Source organism: Oncorhynchus tshawytscha, linkage group LG10 (assembly GCF_018296145.1).
Source record: "Oncorhynchus tshawytscha isolate Ot180627B linkage group LG10, Otsh_v2.0, whole genome shotgun sequence".
Classification (NCBI taxonomy): Eukaryota; Metazoa; Chordata; class Actinopteri; order Salmoniformes; family Salmonidae; genus Oncorhynchus; species Oncorhynchus tshawytscha.
The window spans coordinates 68,894,890-68,905,549 of NC_056438.1; the positions used below are offsets into that span (position 1 = coordinate 68,894,890).

The 10,660-nt window shown below is 40.7% G+C and overlaps 1 protein-coding gene across 1 annotated transcript; it reads left to right on the forward strand.

Annotated features, from left to right (window-relative positions):
- Positions 1-4,935: 4,935 nt before the first annotated feature.
- On the forward strand, positions 4,936-9,925 carry LOC112259640 (carbonic anhydrase 12-like). Its single transcript, XM_024434262.2, has 7 exons — positions 4,936-5,003; positions 5,095-5,121; positions 5,306-5,476; positions 7,184-7,332; positions 9,294-9,437; positions 9,502-9,580; positions 9,750-9,925. Exons 1-7 carry the CDS (start codon positions 4,937-4,939, stop codon positions 9,923-9,925), a joined length of 813 nt encoding a protein of 270 aa, XP_024290030.1. The 5' UTR covers position 4,936.
- The last annotated feature ends 735 nt before the right edge of the window (positions 9,926-10,660 follow it).

Genomic DNA, 10,660 nt, shown 5'->3' on the forward strand with positions numbered 1-10,660 from the left:
CAAAAACACACGATCACACAACTTCCAAGGAATCAAATGTGTTGGCTGGGAAGGAAAGAAAATCAAATTAAATGATTTCTATTGATTGCATGCAACAGTGCGGGCAAGACACAGACTGTGGTCATCGTTTACCATAGAATGTGAAAGAAGAATTAACAACACTTTTTCTTATGTAGAGAGCAAACATGCTTTTATCCAATAGGGAGTCAAAGATGTGAAGATATTCCCCTAATCTATATTCATCTATTTAGTTGGTCTCTAAGTCAGGTTGGAAGTAAAGTGCCATTATGGATGTATTTTGTCTGGAGCAGCTGTATTGTTTAAAATACTGTTATGAACTTCAGCCCAAATAGCCTACTGTCAAATCATGTCACTTTATTTAGGTTGACTGGGTCACTATGAGGACTACTCTGAAGTCAAGATTTTGGAGTTGGCTAAAGCTGCACTGTTTCACTTTACTTAAGGTCCCATTTAGTCTTGAAATACTGTTATTGCCTTAGGAACTGAAAAACTTTCCTGGCAAAAGTCACGTAACTTTCTGTCTTGTCAAATGGGCGTTCTTGTTACAGTACTACACAACTTTAAACCTACAACTTGAAACTCTCCATCCGGGAGAATATAGGAGGCGTGTTTAGCTTACCTTGTTGAGGTGTGCAACTAAATAAATAGAGTGAGAGAATCAGAGGCTGAGCATACAGGACGGAGAAGTGAAGACAGGTGCAACTTCAAGGTAAGATGATTCTGGCATTGACGCAAACAGACATTTATGGCACAATATGCCCTGCTTTTAAGATATGACATGTTTGAAGTCGCGCACATCTCATTGATTAGGCTGGGCTAATATGGTAGATCTGTTTCTCTGCATTTATGTCAAAGCAGTGGCTTGATTAATTTGTTTGTTTTCATGCTGCCTAGTATTTTACCAAGGCATGCATTGCAGAGAGTGTGAGGTTGGGGTCTCGAGTCTAAGGAATTAGTCTACCTTAGCTCTGCAGCAGGGTTTCCCAAACTTGGTCCTGGGGCCCCCCCTGGGCGCACGAGATAGTGCTAGGACAAAAAACAAAATGTGCACCCAGGGGAAGCCCTGCTCTAGAGAACCCAAGGGGGCTTACATCCGGTCCTGGTCTTGGGTACTCAGCTGATGGTATGGAGGAAAGCTGGCTACATGTCAACTACAATCCCAACGCTCTATTTTAGCGTTTTGAAACGAGATACACTTACTGTATGCAGTTTAGCAAAGTTGCATCCTGGTTGCACGCGCAGGAGAAAGAAAATCACTCCCCACAGCCGAGGTACAAAGCTTCCCATCCAGTTCTGCTCCATTGGAGGGATGAAGTAAAGTTTCAGTTGGAGGCGATGTTCTTGAGAATACAGCGTGGGTGCAACTTTCCTAAACTGTGTATAGTAAGTGTATCTTTCGTATTAGGACAATTATTTCTCGTTTATATGAAAGTTAAGTTCCAAATGTTTTCAATACTGTATAGTGTGGGAGACATATTCACATTTAGACAGCTTTTGGGCAGAGTCTGAGTGTCAAAGTGTGTTTCTTACAAGGCTAAAGGGGACATCCAATGGCTCAATGTAATGCAAAGGAATTGGAGTAATGAATAAAGGTTAGCATACCTTTTTCACACCTTCATTCATTGCTTTATGGTCACATTAGGAATGGCATTTCCAGTGGTGTAAAGTACTTATGTAAAAATACTTTAAAGTACCACTTAAGTCTTTTTTGGGGGGTATCTGTACTTTCCTATTTATATTATTGACAACTTTTACTTTTATTTCACTACATTCCCAAAGAAAATGATGTACTTTTAACTCCATACATTTTCCCTGACACCCCAAATTAAATCAAATCAAATCAAATGTATTTGTCACATACACATGGTTAGTAGGTGTTAATGCAAGCGTAGCGAAATGCTTGTGCTTCTAGTTCCGACCATGCAGTAATATCTAACAAGTAATATAACTTAACAATTACACAACAAGTACCTTATACACACAAGTGTAAAGGAATGAATACGAAATTACTCATTTGAGTTGGAGACAACATTTAACTTCGTAAAGAACTTGGGTTGATACATCTGAACATTAGCGGCTTACTTGCTAAAGTGAAATACATCAAGATTTGGGCTATGCAGACAAAACCACACATTCTTCTATTGACTGAAACTTGGATCTCAGGGGACATTCTGGAATCATATCAATATTGAGGGTTATAATGTGTTCAGAGCTGACAGACAGACAGGGTAGAAGTGGTGGAGTGGCCATTCTTATTCAAAATGTTTTATCTGTCACTTTACTGAAATTAATTTCCCTTACCAATATGTTGGCTATATTATGTAACAGCAACACTTAGGAGTGACAGACAGACAGACAGACAGACAGACAGACAGACAGACAGACAGACAGACAGACAGACAGACAGACAGACAGACAGACAGACAGACAGACAGACAGACAGACAGACAGACAGACAGACAGAGAAGAGCAAGAAGGACAGACAGACAGACAGACAGACAGACAGACAGACAGACAGACAGACAGACAGACAGACAGACAGACAGACAGACAGACAGACAGACAGACAGAAAAAGCAAAGCCAGACAGTGACAACAGAGAAGAGCAAGGAGAAGGACAGACAAACAGACAGAGTGAAAGCAGAGAAGATTCAGACTGCACAACAAGGAGGCAACAAAGGCCCAGTTATAGTGGTGAGTTGTATGTCCAGTGGTGTTTTTACATGTTGTATTAGTACATGAGAAGGTTGAAAAGAGGACTATGTTTCACCGGTCACTGGTAAAATGTTATAAACGCATTACTATAGTTGTTAATGTTATGTGTCATTAGCATTACTTTATGTGTGTGTAAGTAACAGGGGGCCTTCAATTACTTTTTTGTGATGATAAATTAGAGCAGATGGTGCTAACAAACTATAGCCTTCCTGTATTCTGTTTCAATCCAAGCTAAATCTGTCTAGTGACGTGTGCTGTTGAGTTTTGGCCACATAATACTTTTTGGGGGGGACTACACAGCTAATCCTCATAAAATCTCATAAGAAATTACGAATGTGGTGTTTTTGATGTAACAGTAACGTTATACTATGCTACTATGCTATTATATTATGTTATATAGAACACTAATTAATCTTTATCTGATCTTCTAAGACAATTGATTCAGCATTGATCTAACTTTACTAAAAGAGCACCATTGTGAGAAGTGGCTGAGTGTCTATAAGCTCCAGCACTACACCCCTACTCCCACGGCACCAAACCAACTAATTGAAGCGCATGTAGCCTACTCTTTTACCTCGCAGAAAATTTGGTCATGCAGAAACAAAAGACCACGTGTGGCTGTTTTATGAAAATCTTGGAATATTATTATTTCTTTTTTCAATCGACATGTCCATATAATACAGTGGTTCCCAAACTTTTTATGGTCCCGTACCCCTTCAAACATTCAACCTCCGGCTGCGTACGAGAGTCAGCACGAGGGTCAGCACGAGGGTTAGCACGAGGGTCAGCACGAGGGTCAGCACGAGGGTCAGCACGAGGGTTAGCACAAGGGTCAGCACGAGGGTCAGCACTCTCTCAAATGTTGTTTTTTGCCATCATTATAAGCCTGCCACACACACACTGTACAATACATTTATAAAGATAAGAATGAGTGTGAGTTTTTGTCACAACCTCGTGGGAAGTGACAAAGAGCTCTTATAGGACCAAGACACAAATAATATAATAATAATAATCAATCATTTTTCTCTTTATTTAGCCATCTTACATATAAAACTTAATTTGCTCATGGAAAATGGTGAAAAACTCACCACAGGTTAATGAGAAGGGTGTGCTTGAATGGATGCACATAACTCTGCAATGTTGGGTTGTATTGGAGAGAGTCTCAGGCTTGAATCATTTCCCACACACAGTCTGTGCCTTTCTTTAGTTTTCATGCGAGTGAGGGCTGAGAATCCACTCTCACATAGGTAGGAGGTTGCAAAGGGCATCAGTGTCTTAACAGCGCAATTTGCCAACGCAGGATGCGCGTTGGGCCAGTAACCGCAAGGTTGCAAGTTCAAACCCCCCAGCTGACAAGGTACAAATCTTTCGTTCTGCCCCTGAACAGGCAGTTAACCCACTGTTCCTAGGCCGTCATTGAAAATAAGAATTTGTTCTTAACTGACTTGCCTAGTTAAATAAAGGTAAAAAGATAGTGTTGTACTTGTTTCCTCCAGGATCTTCATGTTGTTCTGCGATTGATTTGCTCTTTTCGCACCAAAGTACGTTCATCTCTAGGAGACAGAACGCGTCTCCTTCCTGAACAGTATGATGTAAATGGGTAATTGCACTGTAATAAGGACCTCTTAAATGAAGCATTACCGTTGAATGCACTGACTGTAAGTCGCTCTCGTTAAGAGAGTCTGCTAAATGCCCAAAATGTAAATGTAAGATAAACACTTGCAAAGTACACTGCGTATTATACTAATGAGCTCCACCCCCGAACAAGACCAAATTTGGTTGACCAAATCTGAACCAATCATAAATGTCTGTGTTTAAAGAGTTAGCACAGTACATGGCAGTACAGTAGAGCATAGTTGAGTAGAGTCCAAACTTGCCAAGGATGTTAAAAGGTGGTTGAAATTGGGTCAGTCCACCCTGGACTTGATTTCAACATCCACAGATGGCCTTGATTTTAGCATCCATAATGTCCGCAACGTCCACAAACATAGACGACTATGTTTGCGTCAAATCAAGGCTGGTCCGGACGGGACCAAATCTGAACCAATCACTGACGTCTATGTTTTTGGACGTTGTGGATATTGTGGACATTGAAATCAAGGCTGGTCCATAATGGATCAAAACTGTGCGTCCGTGGATATTGAAATAAAAGTCAAATGGATGTCCAGCTTCATTTATAATGGCCTTTTCCTTGCTTTCAGATGAATCGACTTGTGGTTATCAATGCAGCTCTATTTGTCCTCACTGCAATCAGTGCTGCAGGCGGTTGTAAGTGATTATTATATTATTTTGTTGCCCTGTGACTGTCTTCTACTATTATTTTTGTGACACTTTGCAAAACTTTTTCCCTTTTTATCAGCGTGGTGTTACCATGATCCTAGCTGTGGTAAGTATTTGTTTTACCCACTGGTTACAGTGTTTTTATTCACAAATTGTACATGAAGCATTTGCTTTGAAATTATTGTGATGGTGGTGGATAACAGACTATAGAATTAATGTGTTAGCATATAATGTGACCCTTATTAACATACGATACATTGACACCTTGGTATGATTGATTATATGTTAAGGTGACACCACTTGGTCCACCATTGCCTCAGAACATTGCAATGGATCGCGACAGTCTCCCATCAACATCGTCTCCGCATCAGCAGTGGGCGATGAAACCCTGACTGCCTTCACCTTCACCAAATACGGAGACAATTATACAATGAACAAGATGAAGAACACTGGCAAAACTGGTGAGGAGAATGGATGGATGCCTTGCCTCTCAATCGATAGACTGAAAGTCCCCACTTGAGGAAAATTCCTGGTTTGGTACAAATAGTGCATTCGGGAAAATATTCAGACCCCTTGACTTTTTCTAAATTTTCTTACATTACAGCCTTATTCTAAAATTGATTAAATAGTTTTTTACTCTTATCAGTCTACACAATATCCCATAATAAACAGACATTTTTGCAAATGTATAAAAAAAACAATAGGGAAATATCACATTTACATAAGTATTCAGACCATTTACTCAGTACCTTCTTGACGCACCTTTGGCAGCGATTACTGCCTCGAGTCTTCTTGGGTATGACGCTACAAGTTTGGCACACCTGTATTTGTGGAGTTCCTCCCATTCTTCTCTGCAGTTACTCTCAAGCTCTGTCAGGTTGGATGGGGGTGCGATGGGGGTGCGATATTAGATCGGGTCAAGTCTAGGCTCTGGCTGTGCCACTCAAGGACATTCAGAGACTTGTCTACTCCTGCGTTGTCTTGACTGTGTGCTTAGGGTCGTTGTCCTGTTGGAAGGTGAACCATAGCCCCCAGTCTAAGATCCTGATAACTCTCACAGGTTTTCATCAAGGATCTCTCTGTAGTTTGCTCCATTAATCTTTCCCACAATCCTGACTATTCTCCCGGTCCCTACCGCATCCCAAAGCATGATGCGGCCACCACCATGTTTCACCATAGGGATGGTGTCAGGTTACCTCCAGTTGTGACGCTTGGCATTCAGGCCAAAGAGTTCAATCTTGGTTTCAATTAGTCCATAGAATCATATTTCTCATTGTCTGACAGTCTTTAGGTGCCTTTTGGGCTGCCATGTGCCTTTTACTGAGGAGTGGCTTCCGTTTGGCCACTCCAACATAAAGGCCTGATTGGTGGAGTGCATCAGAGATGGTTGTCCTTCTGGAAGGTTCTCCCATTTCCACAAAAGAACTCTGGAGCTCTGTCAGAGTGACCATCGGATTCTTGGTCACCTCCCTGACCTAGGCCCTTTTCCCTTGATTGCCCAGTTTGGCTGGGCACCCAGCTCTAGGAAGAATCTTGGTGGTTCCAAACTTCTTCCTTTTAAGAACGATGGAGGCCACAGTGTTCTTCGGGACCTTCACTGCTATAGACATTTTTTGGTACCCTTCCTCAGATCTGTGCCTCGACACAATCCTGTCCCGGAGCTCTATGACAATTTCCTTCGACCTCATGGCTTGGTTTGTCAACTGTGCACTGTCAACATGCACTGTCAACTGTGGCACCTTATATAGACAGGTGTGTGCCTTTCCACATCATGTCCAATCAATTGAAATTACCACAGGTGTACACCATTCAATTTGTAGAAACATCTCAATGATGCTCAATGGAAACAGGATGCACCTGAGCTCAATTTTGAGTCTCATATCAAAGGGTCTGAATACGTATGTAAATAGGGTATTTCAGTTTTAAATTTTTAATACATTTGCAAAATTCAAAAAAGCGGTTTTCACTTTGTCATTATGGGTAGTGTGTGTAGCTTGATGAAGACTTTTTAAAAATGTATTATCTTTTAGAATAAGGCTGTAACTAACTAAATTTGGAAAAAGTCAAGGGATCTGAATACTTTCCAAATGCACTGTACGTACCAAACATGGAATTTGTTCGAAATTGAACTAATTCCTCTCGTTTTGTTGGTGTTTTCTTTCTTTCAGTCAAAGTCAAGCTGACGAGTGGAGTCCAGATTGCAGGCGGGGCCCTGTCTGAGGCCTATGACAGCCTGCACTTTCACCTCCACTGGGGGAATGGTACCTCAGTACCTGGGTCGGAGCACACAGTGGATGGAACCCGCTACCCCATGGAGGTATTTGGAAGGTTCAACACGACATTGCTGCGTTCTGATTCTCTACCTTTCTCCAGAAGTTTCCCCTCATTCACCCCCCCACACACTTCTCATACTGATGGTGCCATTTAAGATGAGGGAGGACGATTAAAAAAAAAATATGAACATGGCCTTATTTCTATTATAGCATATTGGATGACCGTCATTTATATTCCATTCACCAAGCTCAATGTAACACAATAGGTTTAGGCTACTACATGATACTCAATTGTTCCCTATACACATCATGAGGTTGCTACAATCTACCCTATGAATAAAGTGTTTACAACGTACAGTAGGTGCACAGGTTGAGAGAAAATGTTGAGATGTGACAGACAGTGACACATTCAATACTGCCTTGCACACTCTTGCCTGCATATAGCTGATTTAGGGTGTAATCCTTAGTCCAAAAGTTGCAAACGAGAGTTTCTATTGGACAAATTCAGGTATTTTTAGCCCTGTTTCATTCTGTTTGCTTCTGTTTAAGAAGCATTTTTTTCAACAGAATCGGCAGTATAAATACACCCCTGATCACACATAAACACAGTTCACTTTCAAAGCAGCCACATAAACAGCATGACTCATTTGCTCATTGTATAATTCCTTCGCACATCTAAGTGCTCTCCTCCACTCACCTTTTCTATTCGCTTGTGGACTTCAGTGGACAACACATCAGCTGTCTGTAACCAGGTGAAAAAACCTTTCCAAGAAAAACCTTCATATCATAACCGCTAAACCACTACACACAGCCTACATCGTTGTCACCATATTAGCTAATGTCATAGTCAGCATAGCTACTAGAACTAAAACATTAGTAAACCTGCTGCAATCATGCAATCATGCAGTACAGTGTACAGTCAGAAAGCAGTTTAGCAGTTACAATAAATTAATAAAACCAAAAGCTTACCTTGACTTGGAAAAGTTCCAGTGTTGGATAGCCATAGCCAGCTAGCTAACATTACATCCCTCTCTGTTTGAGTAGATTTAACGAGCTAGCTGCATATGCTAGCTAAGTAAGTGAAAGTGAATGTGACATTTTTTTGAAAAAATAGCTAGCTTGCTCGCTCTCTCACTTTATTCTCCTTCATTTTTGAAGAAATGTATTTTTTCAAAGCTGTTCAACTATTGTCTTTCTCTCTCTTTGAGTAAACTACTCCCCACATGTTATGCACTGCAGCGTTAGCTAGATGTAGCATATGATTTCAGTACGAGATTAATTCTCTGATCCATTTATTGGGTGGACAACATGTCAGAGCAAGAGCTCTGATAGGTTGGAGGACATCATCCAGGAGTTGTCATAATTACTGTGTATGTCTATAGAAGGAGGTGAAAACCGGAGGAGGAAAACTAGCTGTCCTTTGGCTACACCATGGTACTACCATAAAGAGTGCTGTTGAGGCTAATGTAGACCTGCTTTGAAAAACTGTGTGTTTTAATCAATTATTTGGTGATGTGAATATACTGTATTGAGTATAGTTTTATCTAAAAAGGATAACTTTTAAAATCTTTCACTCTTTTTATTTTCATGAAATTCACTGAGGAAGATGGTCTTCCCCTTCCATCTCTGAGGAGCCTCCACTGATGTACACATAACCATACTGCCATGGATCAATGTCAAGTTATTTTTTTCGGCTTGTACAGTCTGAATTATCCCCCCCACGCAACTTGGTTTACTAGAAAACTGACTAATGGGGTAAATGTAACCACACTCAGATTTTCATAGATAGTGCAATAGTCTGACGGTTGACCTGAACTTATGAGGCATCTATAAGTTCTATTCCTTAAGAATCAGGGGGCATATATATCATTAATTTAAATTACCTTTAAACAGCTGTATATATAGCAGATTGTAATCTACCTTTTTAAATGTATCATTACAACGTTTTAATTTTCCAATGGATTCAGATAACTTTTTAGATCAACTGTTATGCTTCCCCTTTCAGTTGCACATAGTAAATGCAAAGTCTTCGCACAACGGTAACACGACCACGGCCGTTGCAGACAGCACGGGACTCGCTGCTCTTGGCTTCTTCATAGAGGTGAGAGGATGCTTTAACCTTCCTAGAAATGGCATCCATTTTTCCATTGTAGATTAGGCATTTCAATGTTTCATTGCTGTTTTTTGTTATTAAAGTAATGTTTTTGCAACAGCCCGTACCAGGCAATGTGACTGGTTCACCAGCAGCCTGGAATACCCTGACATCCTACTTGGCCAACATCACACTAAAAGGTGAAAGGAGATATTTGACTGGTTATGATTTGATCAAGAACTACTTCCTCAAAATAAAGTTTGGAAGAGGGATTTGTTTTTCTCTTTGAATTCAAAATGAGTGATTTTATTGTTCAATTTCAGTAGCATATGATTTTATTATACATTTTTTCTTTCTTCCTTCGTTAAGATGATATTGTGAACATTACTCATGCTATTTCATTGGATGAGCTCCTGGAAGGGGTGGACCGTACCAAATACTACCGTTACCTTGGCTCCCTGACCACTCCAAATTGCAACGAGGCTGTGGTTTGGACCGTGTTCAAGGACCCTATCAAAGTCAGCCAGGACTTGGTGAGTTTGTGAAACAATTTCACAATAAACTTAATAACATTTATACATCCTAGAATTGTTAAAAAAAATGTTTAAAAAAAAGTATATATATATATACGGTGCCTTTAGAAAGTATTCAGACCCCTTGACTTTTTCCACATTTTGTTATGTTACAGGCTTACATTTTGAAATTGTTTTTTCCTCTCATCAATCTACACAATACAAAAATATATATTTTTAAATAATTAGAAAAACGGAAATATCACATTTACTCAGTACCTGGTTAAAGCACCATTGGCAGTGATTACAGCATCGAGTCTTCTTAGGCATGATGCTACAAGCTCGTCACACCTGTATTTGGGGAGTTTCTCCCATTCTTCTCTGCAGATCCTCTCAAGCTCTTTCAGGTTGGATGGGGAGCGTTGCTGCACAGCTATTTTCAGGTCTCTCCAGAGATGTTCGATCAGGTTTGAGTCCGGGCTCTGGCTGGGCCACTCAAGGACATTCAGAGACTTGTCCCAAAGTCTTTCCTGCATTGTCTTGGCTGTGTGCTTCGGGTTGTTGTCCCTGTTGGAAGGTGAACCTTCACCCCATTCTGTGGTCCTGAGCGCTATGGAGCAGGTTATCATCAAGAATCTCTTTGTACATTGCTGACTATATATCAGTCCCTGCCGCTGAAAAACATTCACACACCATGATGCTGCCACCACCATGCTTCATCTTAGGGGTGGTGCCAGGTTTCCTCCGGACGTGACACTTGGCATTCAG

What these genes read in the sequence shown, in the direction of transcription:
- LOC112259640 (XM_024434262.2), top strand. Translation starts at nt 4,937, where the DNA reads ATGAATCGACTTGTGGTTATCAATGCAGCTCTATTTGTCCTCACTGCA. An exon ending in AATCAGTGCTGCAGGCGGTT is followed by an intron (nt 5,004 to 5,094) that starts GTAAGTGATTAT and finishes CCTTTTTATCAG; the next exon opens with CGTGGTGTTACCATGATCCT. An exon ending in TTACCATGATCCTAGCTGTG is followed by an intron (nt 5,122 to 5,305) that starts GTAAGTATTTGT and finishes TTATATGTTAAG; the next exon opens with GTGACACCACTTGGTCCACC.